Below are 17,211 nucleotides of genomic sequence, written 5' to 3'. Positions count from 1 at the left end.
GGCCGTTGAAGTGCATGAGTGTTGGTCGTGTCGCACGGTGACGCGTTCTCGCCCGTTGCTTCCAGCTGTCCGCCATGTATTCGTCGGTGACGAAGCCCGCCGCCGCGGAGAAGGAGGACGACTACAGCAGCATCGGCGAGATCAACGGCCTGCTGGCCGGGTCCACGTCCAGCGACCTGTACGCCTCCGTGAAGGACGTTTACGCGCAGCCCGACGTCGAGGCCCCGCCCCTGGACCCCGCCTACGAGACCATCGGGATCCCGAAGGCGGGGGGCGGGGGCTCGGCCTCGGGACAGGAGGAGCCGGCCCACCGGGAGCCCGACTACGAGAGCGTGGGGGAGGTGGAGCTCACCAGGGAGATCTCCCGGCTCTGACTGCAGCACGCCTGGCCCCGCCCTCCCTTTCTGCAGGCTCCGCCCACTGCCCTCGGGCCTCGCTCTCAACCGCCGCCTCACACAAATTCATTCTGGACTTTTCGGGGGGCTGGGGGGGGGGGTCTGCCTTTGATGTTGTGTGTCTTAGTCCCTTTTTTCTGTCGGAAAGGTCATGGCAATGTGAGGCTTGTGTCAGCACGGCTGCCCAGTGGTCTAAGTTCATTCGTGTTGTGCGTTTTTGGTGACTCCTGTTTGTGCTGGTAATGTGGGGTCGTGAGAAAAGTTGCTCCAAAGTTGCTGTGGGTTTATTTCTGCATTCAGACCAGTGCTGAACGAATGCAGTCTTGTGGGCTGCAGAAGAGGACAGTTTGTCCTAACGGGCATAGATTCATAGGGAACTATAGGAAACACACCCAGTGGGAGAAAAAGAGACCCTTCCCTCTGTAACCACCCTGGGGTTATTTCCAACTTCATGTCATAACTGAGAGGCAACTAGAGTATATATTTAAAGTAAGTTTTTTATTTTTGAGATATTTCATTTTATTTTAAGGGAAAACGAGACAAACTCAAAGTGAGAGTTTTCTCTATTCAGACCTGAAATACCGGCCAACTTTGCACATGTATTGTGGCTTTAAATGTTTTTCAGAATATTTTTTATTTCTAAAAAACCTTGATAAGCACAATACCTGTCCTGTGTTCTGATTGGCTGGGAGTGTTTATATTGAGGTTCTGTTTTATCTGTGAGGCGCAGCAGCTATCCTGGAAGCCTGTACTTTCATTGTCTAATTGAAATCATCTTTCCAGTGGTAGGCCACTGACCTGGTGATACAGGATCAGTTTGAAAAGTAACAAAAACATACCAAACCCCAATTCTCAAGGCCTGTTGCTGCCGAGACAAGGTATTACATTATGGGACATCTTTATTTCTAAGACTTTGTGGACATTTTAATGTGATTAGGCTCGAAAGATGAGCAGCTGGTTGAAGCACACTGCAAAGGTACGCATATGACCCTAGGTGACCTTGTATTGTAGCTGACTCACTATAGACATTATAAATGAACTGAGTCACTGAATACTTCATTTCTACAGCTTTAAATAGCATTCAATTAAGAAAGTGTATTTTCTTCATGGCTTAAGGTTTTTAAAAAACTGCTTTTTGCTATCGGCAGCATCTTATTGTTATGTGAACGATGAAAAAAGTTAAAGGCCTTACCGGCCACACATCAAGGTTCGGTAAGGCTCTGAGCATATTTGTTCATGCTGACATTGGAATCTTGTGATTTGTTTGTGTGTGTGTTTTTAGTAGCTCACAGGATTTTTTATCTCGTTCTGAATGTTAATATTATCTGTCACCGTAAGTAATCACAAAATTATTTGGTAATCTGACGGTGTTTAATAACTTGTACCTTCATTTTATTTTTATTTTTATTTAACCTTTTGCTTATATTGGGTACGTGCATGGTGGTCATGTTGAAGGACTCCTATGCACAGTGAAAGTTTTGGTACTGCAGCACAAGCCCCGGCAAGTTTATCTTGTTAAAACGGCACTTAAAATGTCAGATTTAATTATTTTTCATACATACCCGTTATTCTCACAGAGATGCGTGCGTGTATCGGATGATGACAACAGGCCAAAAGAGGCCTGTGTCTTTTTGCAGGATAGTATTTTTTTCAGTTATTGTAAGGATTCACATTAGCTTCCTCGTTATTAAACAACCTTCACATCTGTCTATTCATGTTCACATGGGAACAGTGTATTCAGTTGTACCTCCGTGATAGGCTATCCGCTAACTGCAGTGAGGACAGAATAGCACATGCTGTTTGCAGTCTATTATACTGTAATTTATAGTTAATATCTTTTGAAACGATCATATTTTATAGAATAGTGGCAACTGTAAGACGCATGGCATGCTGGTTTGACTGACGGAATAGTTTTGAGACGGAGGTCAACAGCTCATAAAAATTTTCCACGTGGGGGTGTATTGAGCCCTGTTGAAAAGCAGTAAAATAACATATATAAGCTACTGATATTTGTTTCTGTCTTTAAATCCAGTGTAGTTCCTCTCCTAGTGACTTCAATCCAGTCGTGGTACATTCTATCGGTGCAAAGCAGTTGCCATGTTTAAATGTGTTGGCAGGCATTTTTGAATATGCAGGTACTTTTATTTAAATATAAATATATATTTAATTGCTGTTGTTGAACATTTAAACTTTGTATTCTCTGCTTCAAGCTATCTGAATGCACATTGATATTTGAAAATAAGCATTGTAGAACTGCTGTAAGGTGCTATGACAAGAAAAGAAATGTAGTGCTTACATACAATATGTATGTCTTCTTTTCAGTATAGAGTACACGCATTACCGCAGCTGTCATCAATTTAGACCATTGTTATGGCATTTGTCTGATATTAAATAGACAAAGCGACGTCAGACTGAATTACCCAGTATTAGTGCAAATCTGCATTATGGAGGCAGTACATTTCAACCATTAACTGTCCTCAGAAAAATGGAAGCTTGCGTCTGAGATTTTATATGCGTTTTATAGGGAGTAAATCTCTTTGTGATTAATATTTATGAAAAAAAAATGACTCCCTCGCTCTATTCACGTGCCCTCTGATTATTCCATGCAGTGAAGTAATGCAATCCTTTAAACTTAATGATGTTCATGGAAGTGCCATAAATTGTTTTTTTATGATCTGTCGGAGGTGAGCATCGCTATCAGATTTTACAAGGTACCACATGCAGCGCTGTACGCAGGCTTTGCATGCCGTGAGCTGCTGGCGCAGCGTACATGAGGGTCAGAGAGAAGACCGGAAAAACAGGGAGCGCCTCGGCTGCTAGCACCAGGAAACGGTCCAGCCTGTTTATCAAACTACCTATTCGAATAAAGAATGTACATACTTAAAGAAACTGCCGCAAGGTTTCGCTTTTTCCCCTTTGTGTGTGCGTGTGTGTGTGTGTGTGTGTGTGTTGGGGGAGAGGGGTCCTGTTCTTGAAGTATCCAGAAAATAAATTCAGTATCAACTGTAATCAGTACAAAGCATCATTCTTATTTTCTGAATATTTAAACAGAATTTGTGGGCTTCTGGTATACAAATGTAGTAATTGAATATTAATGGCAAAGATTAAAAGCCATTACAAACAAAATAAATGTTGCACTTCTGAAAATGGTGAGAGTATCCTTGAACTGTTAGGTGACATGTATAAGCAAGATGCCTGCTCTCATTTTATAGTACTGGTATAGTATTGTTTGTCTGTTTAAAATGTGATGCCACACCAGCACAGTGCCCTTCTTTGGAGTGGGTTTTTCAGATTTGGAAAAGATGCTTACACCACATAGGCAATTCCCACATTGTTAAAAAAAATAATAAAATCTTCAAAATAATAACATCAACACGGTGAGACTGAGAGGTTGGGAAGAATATGGTTGGACAGGGACTGGAGTAAATGACAGGGGACATGTATAGAGAGGAAGATTTTATAAGGTGCCTCAGTACCAGTACTGCAACACATCACTGCTGAAGACAAATTAAATGTACAGCTAGCATTACCAAGGTCCCTCTGTGCTAGTGAACGATGGATGGGTGGCGATGGTGAAAGTCCAGTAAAAAAGATAAAAAGTTTCAGTTCCGTTAATGGATGCGTGAGAAATAAATTACTCGAGATGAGCAGCTGCGTTTGGCTTTACGGCACCATATTTATGAATTGAACAATGTGTAGTGTCGATGTAAATACTTTTTGGTGTAAAAATACACAAACTTTGATATATCAACTAGAGGGATAGATCCTATATGTCCTGGATTAAGGACAAAATTGATTCTTCCACAGATACATAACTGCTGTTCCTTACGGCAAATTAATTTCTAAAGGTAACTTTAAACACGTCTTGCTTTTTATATGTAGGATCAATTTCGCTAATTAACTAGTAACTAATCTAACTTGAAATTCATTCATTTTTTTCTATTCTGGACTAAATTATCCCCGTCACCCACAGCTAATTCTCCAAATGATTTTTTTAATGTTTCGTTTTTTTTTTTTTTAAATTCAGGAATATTTGGGATCATTGAGAGAGCACGACAAAGGAAACCAATGGATTTGGTAGCTTAATTAAAAACGTAATTTCTCTCTAAATGCTGTATTAACATGAGGCAAATTAAGTTTGAAAAATAATAATGTGGGACAAGCAAAAAAATCTTCGTTCTATTGCTACATAGCGTATACTCCTGGTTCTGCTATTTTGTTTCCTTTCCGCGTTTTACTGATTTCCCCAAATTTGCTGACCTTCAGCAAATACCGTATTATAATGCCATATCGTTTGGCTCGTAGCAGTTCATTCATGGCCAAAGCCTCCTGCCGCGAAAGCTCGGACTCACGAGGGATCTTTGTTTTGTTCCAGTGCACTCCGATTCTCGCTATTTTCACCCCTCCCAATGCTCTCCTTTCTCTCGCTATCATTGCGTCATTGTTTTGAATGGAACTTCCTTCCCATCTTATGTTACCACTGTTAGGAGGGAAACTGGCATTTCATCTCCGTAAAGGGAGAGTAAAATAGTGGAGGCGTGTGCTTCATCAGCCAATCGTAACGCTCGGTGGCCGCGAGACCGCACATGTTTACAGGCAGCATTCTGCCGGTAGAGGCACGGACACCAGTGAAACCTCTGCGGAATGGATTTCACTTGCAGAATCCGGAGTTGATCAGCTTTGAGATCGCATCGTATTTTCTCCGTGAAACTTGCTTTTGTTGATTATTACGTTACAAAGACACATTTTGCAACTCTTTTTTGTCATTGCAATTGTTTCGGTTTGTTATTCGGTGTTAAGATGGCCCTTCGCTCCGAAAAATAATGAAATCCTTTCCGTGATTTTCCTGCTACTAGCGAGCTTAAGGGAACGGCTACAGGAAAACAAACAGGTCGAATGAAGAAAGATCGGTGGCCGGTCGAATGAAGAGGTTGACAGGGTGTGTGGAGTTCTGCACTGCAAGCGTTCGAAGGCTGCGTTTTTATATTGTTTTTACATTTGGTAGCTAGCAACGCTTTCGACTTGATCTTCTGCAATTACGTTTTATTTGAAGTTGGAGCGAACCTAATCGCTAGCTTGCAAGCTATGTTATCACTCGCCAACGTTCACTTGGTGCTTTTAGATCATAGTCCGTCTGCTGCAGGATTTTGTTATTTTGATGCATTGACTTGCGATTTAAAAGTCGACGTTTTCGGCCGCCATTGAATAGTTAACGGTCCGTATTTGAGGGAAACGTTATGCATTCTAGGCGTCTGGTGAAGCGTTCTATCCTCGGGAGCCGAGTTTATGCGCCTAGCCCGACGGGAGACGGGGCTGTGATCACAGGAGTGGTGCAGGCTGTCAAACAGGAAAACAAGGATGCTTCGACTGGACCTCGCCGAAACGTGTACACGGTGCTGATGCAAGACGGAAGCCTGAAAGAGTATTCCGAAGACGAGATTGCAGTGGGCCCCGCTCAGATGACTGCAAAAGGACCGCTGAAGTCTAGCTTGAAGGTTGGTAGAATCGCTGTTTTGTTGTGCTTCTTCAGTGCAGAACCACTCAGTGATTGGTGCTTAGTATTACATTATTTGGCTGCAGGTATCTTGCTGCAGATTTGTCAGCCAACCCACCGCAGCAATTCTTCTCTGGGATGCAGGCTAATGCATATAAATATACGATAGTTGGGACACCACAGTGAAGAGATATAATTTAAGAAATAAAAAACAATGGTCTTGCGTTGACGAATTGCTTCGGAATGTATTGTGACAGGGCCTGCGCGCTGTTTATCTGACCTAGTAGGAGGCGGTACAACGCAGGCAAACAAACAATCTCTGCAGTATTCTGTACGATGCGCTGTTGTTGCTTGCCAGCAAGCTACTGCTCTGTTTTTTGTTAGTCCCACCCGTGATTCATTTTGGCATGGTATACTGTTCTCCTAGACTGGATTTGTTATTCCAGTTTCGTCTCAACGTAAAAAAGGATTTTAGCTTTATAATTTTATGCTCCAGTCGTCAAATTATCTATCCCAATTGTATACACACAATAAGAAACAGCATCATATTTGTAGTTAGTAATCTGTTTTATTAGGAATATGATACAATGAGCATGTACCTTCCGTATTCCCACTATTAATTTTTTAAATAATAAAGTCCCCAGTTGCACAAATGGAGACGCATAGCTACAGTAGGTTATCCAAACAAAGAAAACTCGCTGAAGGACCAAAGAAAGGCATCAATCAAATAGAATACACTAAAATGAGTGAACTACAATGCCCATCCACGTATTTTGCAAAGTATACGATACTATACTTCCGTCGTTCCCAACCTTGGTTCTGGGAATCCCCTGTGTATGCTGGTTTTTGTTCCAACCTCAATTGCAGTCCTAGAATTTTAATAAGCTGTTAATTTTTCTTAATTAGGTGCTTTTCATGTTTAGAGGAAACACAATTATTTAACTGATTAGGTCTATTTAATTACATGAAAGAGCGAAAAAAATTATTTTACTGGTCAAATTAAAGACTGAGGTGATTCAGTAGGGTCCTATTTGGTGAAAGCGTGGACACACGCCCACCAAAACAAACCATATGGTAGATAATGAGGAATTCGGAGACAAAGCAAATGACAATGAACCAAACCTGCTTTGGGTTAAGTTTAATGAAAAATTCTGACAGAACTTAAAACACGTGTGTTCAACATCCCAGCCTAATTAGGAGACTATTGATTCACCTCAGTCATTAATTTGAATCCGTTAAAAAAATTGTTACTTCTTTTTATGTAATTGTTTGCAGTATAGCTCAATAAGCACAATATGAACATGGGAATTCTATTCTTCATGGCATGCATAGCTATTTCGGACATAATGTGGCTTTAGTGGATAAATAATCCCTCTGAACAAGAAAAGCTCCAAATCACTAAAAATTAACGGGTTGTTAAAATTCTGGGATTGCAACTGTGGTTGGCCCGAAAACCAAGTATACACAGGGAATCCCCAGAGCCAAGGTCGGGAACGACTGTAGTATAGTATCGTATACTTAAGAAAATATGTGAATGGACATTGTTGTTCACTCGTTTTAGGGGATTTTATTTGATTAATGCCTTTCTGTTGAGGTTAGGAACCACTTCTGTGCTTTATACTTAGCCTGAATGCAGAAGATACACATTACCACATGTGCATTTGTGAAATACACGGTTTAACAAACCTTTTGTTATTAAAATGTAGATCGTGTATGTTTTCAGTGTGATTATGATGTAATCCATTGTTCGTTTCCAAAACATTAAAACAACATTTTTTTAAAATGCCTTTCAAACCCTGTAAAGTATGTGAAAGTGCAACCGAGTGAATCGTCCAAGAACAGCTGCTGTGGTGCAGAAACAGCTCTTTGCAAAGGACATGTTTTAAGAATCTGTGGCTCTGGCAATCTGCCCAGAATGCCAAATGAGACCCATTCAGCTCCAGCATTGCCACTTGTTGACTTGGTTTGTGTGCTGAGGGGGGCAGAAGGGGGAGGAGTGGGAGGGGGAGGGGGAGTGGGGTGGTGGGATGGGGGGGGGGGGGGCATTTGGGTTGTCCCACATACAGCTCTGCCTTCAAGCTCAGAAAGGCATCCTCCTGTTCTGTCACGGGTTCTTACATGACGCTGAATCAAATGCTCTGAGGACTTTGAGAGTATTTGGTTGGGATGGAAATTGGCTGGATGCCATTTGCATGTGATGAGGTTGTGCTTAATTGTGATGCTCAAACGCTCATACTGAATCATTTTCAGCATTACATGGCCTTTGTAAATAATTCATTTGTAAGAATTATGTAAGGACATTTTGAGCTTTTCGCCTGGACATATTTTGAGGGGACAGTACTGGACAGGAGTATCAGTGTTGCCGGATGATGGGCCTTTGGTTTTGCAATAATGGACAAAGCAGTCAAACGTACTGTAGCATAATGGTAGGCACAGGTCCCTTCAGCGCAGAGTGGTGGCACAATAGCTGTCTGCTCTTACACGAGGGATTATGGGTTTTGTCCTTCCTGTTGCCGCCAGGTCTCACTTTGGCACCCTGCCTGTGAGCTTTCTTGGATGTAGGCAATCCAAGAGAACTGAGGCATTGAATTTCCATATGTTTTAAAGCTTTTAAACAGAAGAAACTCATGTTTAAAAAAAAAAAAAAAAAGTATAATCCTCGGGTAATAAAAAAGTATGAGATTCTGTATAGTTCATAAAACATTAAGAGACAAATAAAAGAGACTCTCAATGCAGAGAGATTTGCAGTGGGAGAAACAGAATTGAAACCTGACTCTCCTTCCCCCAGCCTTTGACTCGCATAACTCTCAATTCTTTCACAATGTAGCCATTAGAAATTGTTTATTGGCTTCATTGTCACAACTATTCACCGCATGAGTTGCCCCCCCCCCCCCCCTCCCCCCTCCCCAGAAGGCTTTGCTGTGAGGCCTTCATCAGGCTACATGTATGCAGTAGTTCTTGATTACTTCTCAATATCAAAGCGCACATTTAACAAAGACCACTTAGCAACATTTTTTGTGGGGATTCAGAGTAAATATGTGCCTGTTTAGCTCTGCCGTGCTCTACAGAAGCAGAGATCCTGTCATTGCCATCGATTCCCACATACAAGCAGCTAACAGACAGACCACCGAAAGTGCCGCGACTGTCAAAGCAGTGCCCTCATCTTTTCAGCGGTGAGGACGGCATGCTGGTGTGGGCTCAGAAGTGTCTTCACACACCTGCTGGTTCACACAATGCACAGGCTTTTTTAAAAAGTCAAATAAAGGAAGTCGCCTAGATGGAGGGGGCTGACACGTGAGCTTTGCAGTGTGAAAAACACTAGTTTTGATTTCCATTTATCAAAAATGTTTCCATTTTAAAATTATGAATTGTGTTTGTCGTTTTTGGTGCTTGAGGATTCAAAACATAAGTACCCGCGCGGGTCCATATCAAGGTTTGGGTACCGGTGCTGGTTTTTTGGAGCAACTGTAAACTGCTGAAAAATGTAAAATCCTATTGAAACTACTGAAAATGCATTTTTTCAACAACAAACATTTGGAACAGTATTTAGTTATGTTGCTGTACTGACCAGTGTGTCATAAGCTGGATGGCCAGTTGAGCTATAGGCCTTGCATTTCCCTTTTCAATTAAAGATGTTTATTTGTTACTGATGGTTTATATGAATGGCTTGTAAAGTACTGGCCTTTATTTCCAAATTTCTTGGCTTGAGTCAGAGAAAAACGTGCATTTGACTGCATTGGCATTAATCAATCTTGGCATCTGTTGAACTGGATCATCTTTGTCAACAATGAATTTGTACTGGTGAACATTTTGCATGTGTTGTTTAAGGAATATTTTACAGATTTTGTTATTCCCTACTCAGGTTCATCGTGATCGATGATCGTACCTCATTTAGAAATGGAACTCTCTAATGTGCAGTGCTATAGGCTGTGTGTTAACTCCTTGGTGCTCTGCAGGTTAGCCCAAGAGAATAATCTTCAGTTCATAGTATCATAGTAACAGCATTGTTTGCTTTGGCATGGGTTTGCATCTCTTTGGCCAATTTTAACATTCTTTAAGTAAAGATGTATGGTATGAAGCTAGGTGGATCCGTATGTCTGTGATGAATTTGCGTAGGAGGCTTGTGTCCACTCTGCAGCCTCGTAGCAAGGGTGTGTGGGCATGCTGTGGAGAGCAGGTGTGTGGAGCGAGCTGTGGGCTTTGTGTCAACACTGCTGCAGAAAGACAAGCAATAAAATGTCCCCTTTTGATCTTCGTGTTCCATTACAGCAATGTGCATGTTATCTCACTCTTTAAGAGTTAGCCATAGGCAGGGGCATCAATCATTACCGTTCAAACAGCATGGATTTGGTAAACATTCTCAGAATTTTTCCTGAATGGTTAAACATTCATTTGTTGTATATTTTTCTTTCGGCAACCATAACAAGCAGTCTCCAAGCGTTGCTATTACTGTAGTTCAGTTTTAAGGCTCAGACTCCACCTCCCATAAGCCCTTCAGCGAGACATTGACACTTTTTACTTCGGTGGTGCGTTTAAAACCGAGTGCAAAACTAGGTTTTAAACAAAGCAGATTTTACGAAATGACATCATTTGGCGGCAATCGTATTGGAAATGGAATTCACTGTAAAGGCAGAGCGCTACAGCAGTAGGATGTGGCCCAGAGGAAAAGATGGCCGCCCCTTAGCATGGCTTAGCAATGTTCAGGTTTCCAGTGTCTTCTTCAGTGGCACTGTCTGACAAACCAAGCCCTAAACGAGCCCAGCAAAGCTTGTGCTGGTCCGTAAGTTAAAGCTGTAGACCCTGTAGTTGCAGACCCTGACTGAAACCTCTCCGTGCTGGACTGTAAAGAGGAACGTGACGCAGTGTAGTGCCATATTCAGCCAAAGCACTAGTTCTTAGTGCGGACATGCGCCCAGCGGTCCAAAATAAATATCAGTCCAGACGGTTGAGTGGATGCAGAATTTATAGGGATACACAATATAGAAATTCTGGGGCCAATGTCAATAAACAGTATTTGTCTGGCCATATTGGGCGATGTCGATGCCTCCCCCTTTAACATTATAGCACAAATGCAAACTGCAGCCAAGTTTCCACATTAGTGGACAAAGTTGATGAGCGCAGACACAAAGTTATGAAAGAAAAATGTATCGGATTTTATTAAAAATATACACATAAAACTTTCTTACTTTCTCATTGAGCAGAGAGCATGAGATTGGAGAGCGAGTCTGTATAACTGCTTGTGAGTTTGGCTGGTAAAAATGATACATTAAACCATTTACAGCATCAGCGGCTCATCAAATGCATCGCCTCTTTGGAGCTTGTATGTTGCTGTATCATTGGTCATAATCACAATTGGTCATAATAGTTTAATGGCTGATACCGATACGTCGGTTCTGTGCAATATTCAGCCAATAGCGATACAACTCCGATATTACGGTGCATCTCTAATAATTGGCCATAGCATTGCCCTGGGAGGTACAGCTTTATTCCCTGCCTCGTCTCACAGTAGTAGCAGTTCCTCTTTGCAGTTGGTCACCCGCGGCCTGCCTGCCAGAGTTCCAGCGATTGTGCAGTCCTCCAGCACAGCAAGTGGAGCCCAGCTGGGGTTGAGAGTGAAAAGAAGCAGGGGACCTCCTGTGCATTCTTCTGAACTGATGAAGGACATGGCAGCAATGAGACAAGCCTGCAGTTACACCTGGGCGCTCACAATTGGGAAAGAAAGAAAGCATTCAACAATTCTAGAATTACTAATATTGCCGTCATCTAAAATTAATTAACCTTTACATTCTCCTTGAACACAATGGCAAAGTTGACTGGTTGAACTACGGAGGGGGGAGAGGTTATTATATAGACTTATATAATAAGTATATGTTCGATTTACCTAAAATGGGCTATCTTTAGCTAGCATCAATGGAGATTCATTTGGGCGTTGCTGAGGGGGATGCAGGCAAATATAAATAGGCAAGTGAGGAAACGTTCAGACACAAATGTTTTTCCGAGTTTGTCGTTTGGAGTCATTACTGTTCAACTCCATTTATTTGCAGTTCAAATAAGTGGATTTTATCATTTATGAACACATTACACAACTACATTAGGCGAGTAACTGCCCTGAAACTAAGGCGTTAACTAATAGGCCTCCATAGATCTTCAGGGCTGACACATCTGCATACGGTGGTTTTCTCCGCTGACCCCAGTGCAGAGCAGACATTCATTTGCAGTGAAGAGGAACGCACGAGACCACGCAGGATTACCGCGTACAAAGTGCTCATTGTGGAGACGTCGCTGAATCAGCTCGCCGGTGAAATGCGCGCGGTTCCAGTTACGCGTCTAGAGGAAAGCTGAGGAGACCGGGTGAAGGTAAACCCCTAGCTATGCGGCGCGTTTGCCAGAATACTTGCTCCCAGAATCGCCGTTAGCCTAGTTGGGTTTTAATGCTGCTGTTGCCAGCGCCACAGCAAAGGCTTTTATATCTTTGCTGTTTAGTTTTTAAAAGGCGATTGGAACAATTGCTGGCTGAAGTAACTCACAAAAAATGCTCTTTACGAAGCTGCTAGTCCTGTAGGCCCAGATGTATCCATTATAAGAGCGCCTTGCATTTGTCCACAGATCTAGAGACTGCATCACGTTACGGTGTCTCTAGTTGTTCACCGTTCAGACAGCGGTGTTCCTGTAGCCTGAATTAAGTCTCTATATTAATTAATCTGTTTTTTATTTTTTATTTATTTGCGTATATGTATTTGTTTTGTATTTGATTCCAATAGTAATGTTTGATTTTTTTGGACTTTGGTCTAAACAGCAAGCTAGCTATTAATCCACAGCTATTTCTGTCCATTTTACCAGCTGTTCAGTTTCATGTCCTGTTTTTATACTTACACACCACAATAAAATTGCACAAGATTAATGGAACGCACAGCAAATTCACCATAATTATTTTGAGCGTCCATACCCAGACTATGCACAGGCGACTGTAAATGAATGCTAAAGGCTGTATGGCTTTGAAGTCCGTTGCATAGCTTGTGTGAAGTGATTAATGAATTATAAAGATAATTTCCAGCTTTATGATAGTACCAGTATGACTTTTTTCCCCATGCCAGGAATTTTCTGGCAATTTTGCCGCAATGGTTTCTGATATGAATGGAAGTTAACGGCCAATGGCAACATTTGTTCTATGTTGAAGTGGAATATGTCCGTACATTAAATGTGATAGGCCTGCAGATGTCAGTTTGACAGATCGTGTTGCTATTGGAGAATTAGCTGGAGTATGCATTGTGCTGTGAGCTCCCTAACCAGCAGATGGCTATGCGTATGTGGTTCCCCTTTGTAGTGGCCAATTTGGGTCTCAGGCTTTGACACCACAGCAGGAGTACCCTTCGATGAGTTATTAAACTAATTATAATACTGTTTCATATCATTCAATGTAATTAAACGTAATAGCATAGCTTTATGGCTTGCTTCGTTACCCGTAGTTATACTTGTGCACACCTGTCCAGTGTTTGCGAATGTCCATTTTCACCATCTCGAAATGCAGTTTTAAGCAGAGAATGTACAGGGCACTTCAAGCATTCAGCGTGTGCTAAAATGCAGAGCTTAAGCCCTGGTGTGCTTCCAGCGAATGCAAAAAGAATTCTGGACGTTATCGGATGAGAAAATCCCTGCTATAACATTGCCATATCGGTTTCGACATCAGTTTGGTAATGGAACAAGTGGATGAGTAAATGAAATCCATGTCCAGGCCTATCCATCTGTGCATGCCCTTGAAAAACCGGTTCCAGTTAAGAGATAGGTACAAGCGCCTGCTGTTGTTGTGGTGCCCCATATTGGAGGCGCTTGTCAGTCTCGGTTTATGCTCGATAAGTAACTGTGTGTTTCTCAGCAGCAGAGCTCCTGCAATGGTCGGGACCACCCGCCAGATTCCCAAAAGGGCGAGGCCAACTGCCTGGCGCCGGAGCCGCCGGAGGACCCGCGGGGGCCCGACTGCAAGTCCGGGGACCACGCCCGCTCGGTGTCCCTGCTCGAGCAGAAGCGCAAAGTGGTCTCCTCCAGCATCGACGTCCCGCACGCCAGGTAAGGGGGCCTCGTTAGCGGAGAAACCCTCCTGTTTTTTGGTGGAGTGGGGGGTGGGCGGGGGGGAGCAGGTTGATGGTGAGATTGACAGTGGAGTGCTGGAGGCGGGGCACAAGCCTTTGTTTTCACCAGTGACGATCTTTCCTGCCTCTTAGGACTGCATGTGGGCTCCTCAGAGGAGCAGATGATAATTAGGTACGGTAGAGCCACACTGTAGTTTGGTCTCTAATGCTGCTCTCACTGAAGTTTTGGGGCTGGGTTAATTCCCTCACCCCTGTGGATAGTGCAGGAGTCCCTGATGTATACACAGGCGTTCCACATTGCAGGCCTCAGTCTCAGTAATGGCTACTTACTCTGGGGCTGGAAGCATGTCATTGGTGACTTGAGGACTAAGATCCCAGGTTGCGATGATGCATTCTCATACCATGTTGGCCACTGTTAATGGCTTTTAGGTAGGCATCTTTATCATCTTCACTGCAGAACCATGGCAGGCGAATGTAACAAACCGCCTATTTAATGAATGGTTCGCAAAATGTCAGTTGTGTTAGGGTTTTCCCAAAGCCATTGACCATTGTATTGCATTGCTGGTGAAATAAGATCTGAGAGGTTTGCTTTTTCAGCCTGTAGAAATACGGTAGCCAAATCTAAAAACCGTTTTAGAGCTGTAAATCAAATTAAGTTGGCATCGTGACCATGTCATTAGCTGGGAGTCTGTGAGAAATATTCAAATGGCTAGTGGTGTTCTTTCCAACGGAAAAACAAGCCAAGCCATCCTAGCTTCTATAGACTGAATGAAAATCCTAAGGGATGTTAGGGAAATAATTATGCAGATATAAACACAAATATGAATGCTGCTTGCCCAGAACCAAAAGAGGCACGTACCTGAAGAAAATTGTGTATGCTATGGCAGCAGATTGCACTAGATCTTTTGTAAAAAAAAAAATAAAAAAAATGATAAAATATAGTATTATTGCATCTCATCATTAGGTAGCTACATCAGTGTGCATGAGCCCGTTCCCATTGATTTAGTTTAATTTATTTTATTTAAATGAAAATTAAGTTATTAAAATGATCTTACTCGCTCACTCAGTCCTGGTGTACGTGCTCAAAATGATAAGTCTGTCAGTGAGTACTGCTAGTTCAATGATTTACAGTGTTGGATAATATTTTATCCTATAACAACCGATCGTTACGCTTTTATTAAATGAGATTTTTCAATAAAATGTGGATATTATTAAATGCTGATATATTAATAACAATAATGGGATATTTCCCTAACGCTAAGTTAATGAACATCATTACCCCAGTCTGTCAAACCAAAATGAATAATAGCATTTTTACTGTTGTCCGTCAAACTAGCTAATTTCAACCCAGGTCATGCTGATAATTTATATGCACTGAGTCCTAATCTGTGTCCTAAATCTGATGGCTTTTAAAATTGGACCTGGAGCTTGTGGTTGTTGGCAACCACGAGCCTATCAGTTTGAATTGCATGTGACTTTGAGCTGTGGCGAAGAGCCCGTGTCTGGAGCCAATGCCAGTGGCGTTTGCCGAACCTGAGGGTAAAAATCTTTTTGCTGAATAATGTTGTGCGAAGCTGTCTTCAGGCCTTATTGTGACTGGGAATTAAGAGCCAAGATAACCGACAAATCCAGAGTTAGTCTTTACTAATATGCACCGACTAGGAGAAGTATTAGTGGAAAAGCGCATAAACACTTGTGGGCGGGTTTTTATCACCGAGGGCAACGAAAATCATTTCACATACGTCTAGATGCTGTGAGCAGTAAGCATGCCAAATTAGGTCAGGCGAGGCTGTGAAATGTTATTCACGAGTAGCATTTTGGTACCATTTTGGGTGCGGTTGGGCTTAGATGAGCAGCGACACCTTCTAATATTATCTGCATGTATCTGCTCCATGCACTGCTAGGTGTGCAGCATAATGGAGCAATGCTGAATGCAGAAACTACGATATGGCCACAAATGGGGATATGGGTAAGCACAGACCCTGGGATCAATATCTAATAACTACAAGTGTGACTGGCTATTGACATCATGCCAGACCAATGAGTGAGTTCTTTCAAATGCTATTCATAGAATTGCAAGCAAATCTGTCAAAGAACAGCAAATGCACAATATGCCGTCTGCAAGTTAGGCCAGTAAATTATGAACAATGCCGAGAGTTATGCAAGGAACAACAACAGAAAAGGAAATAGGGAAAAATAAAACCAAAGGGGTCGCCATTCTGACTCAAAAGACTGAAGTTTTATGGTTCCTAAACAGTCATTTTATGTTCCCAGGAGTGTTGGTTATTGTTTTTTGTTTGTTTTTTTCCCCCCAGGCTTTCCAATTCCTAGATGACTGTGCTGTTTTTTAAATCACAAAATGAAAAAAATGGTGCTAACTGAACATCATTTGTAGCCCCTGTTTGGCAAAGATTTAGTTGTATTTACTTGAAACATGTACTGATTTGTGTTGTCCATATCCAGCGGTAATTCAGAACTAGCCTCTGTGTCTCTGACTACTAGAAACAGATCCAGCTGCAGTCATTATGGTTTTTCCTCGTGTTACATTCGCCAGAATGAAAACGCTAGCTGTTTATGGCTAAACAGAGACGTCTGTGGTTTTTGTTCCCGGAGTTCCTCGAGATGTGATGTGTTCAACGGGTTGTAAGATTTCGCGTTACTTCCAGCTGACCCGCCATCAAGTTCAGGACCAAGGTTTAATTGGTGGCCTTTTGACAAGCGGTAGTGTGGTGCTCATGTGTGTGTTTTGGATTTTTACTTGCCAGCAGCAATTTCTGTAACTGTCAGAAGGAACCAGAACGTTTGAGCTGACTTGATCCTCAGGTTATGGAATTAAAATGAAGGCCTAATGTGTTGAGGTGATGTAATTGAAGCTGACCTATCATTGCAACCATTAGCCATTTTGCTTGGTACGTGCAAGTGCCGCTTTTCCCTTTCCTAAATGAATTAAAGTGAAAGGGATATTTCACCGTGGCCCTGGAAATCTAAATGCGTCTTCATTTGTGGAACAGAATCCCTCGAAGAACGTGACCTTGAGTATTTTATTGCTTCTTGGCAATGTTTCTGTTTTGCTGGTGTTAAAAAGATAGGCTATGCCTTGATGTTCCGATGACATTCCACTAATGTAACCTAGATGCTGTAGTCTCAGTGAGTAATTTCAGACTTTCCTTCTATCTGTGACCCTCTGTATACTGCCTGTATTGTTTTCTGCCAAAGTGAAGTTCAGAGAAAAGAA

The 17,211-nt window shown here is 42.2% G+C and overlaps 2 protein-coding genes across 7 annotated transcripts in view; both read left to right on the top strand.

Moving 5' to 3' along the window:
- The window catches only part of pag1 (phosphoprotein membrane anchor with glycosphingolipid microdomains 1), a 40,290-nt gene extending 37,006 nt beyond the window's left edge, over positions 1-3,284 (top strand). For all 4 annotated transcript variants that reach the window (XM_035429871.1, XM_035429870.1, XM_035429872.1 and 1 more), the window contains one exon: positions 66-3,284. In XM_035429871.1, coding sequence (XP_035285762.1) covers positions 66-374 — 309 coding nt within the window. In that variant the 3' untranslated portion in view covers positions 375-3,284. The remainder of the gene's footprint in view (positions 1-65) is intronic.
- Positions 3,285-4,721: 1,437 nt separating this feature from the next.
- The window catches only part of LOC118233666 (zinc finger protein 704-like), a 52,743-nt gene continuing 40,253 nt past the window's right edge, over positions 4,722-17,211 (top strand). Inside the window, exons 1-2 of one of the 3 annotated variants that reach the window (XM_035429487.1) lie at positions 4,722-5,890; positions 13,763-13,953. In XM_035429487.1, coding sequence (XP_035285378.1) covers positions 5,633-5,890; positions 13,763-13,953 — 449 coding nt within the window. In that variant the 5' untranslated portion in view covers positions 4,722-5,632. The remainder of the gene's footprint in view (positions 5,891-13,762; positions 13,954-17,211) is intronic. The other 2 variants (XM_035429485.1, XM_035429486.1) reach the window with 2 other exon arrangements.

This window comes from Anguilla anguilla, chromosome 8 (genome assembly GCF_013347855.1).
Source record: "Anguilla anguilla isolate fAngAng1 chromosome 8, fAngAng1.pri, whole genome shotgun sequence".
Lineage (NCBI taxonomy): Eukaryota > Metazoa > Chordata > Actinopteri > Anguilliformes > Anguillidae > Anguilla > Anguilla anguilla.
This window is presented reverse-complemented; position numbering and strand designations above follow the sequence as displayed.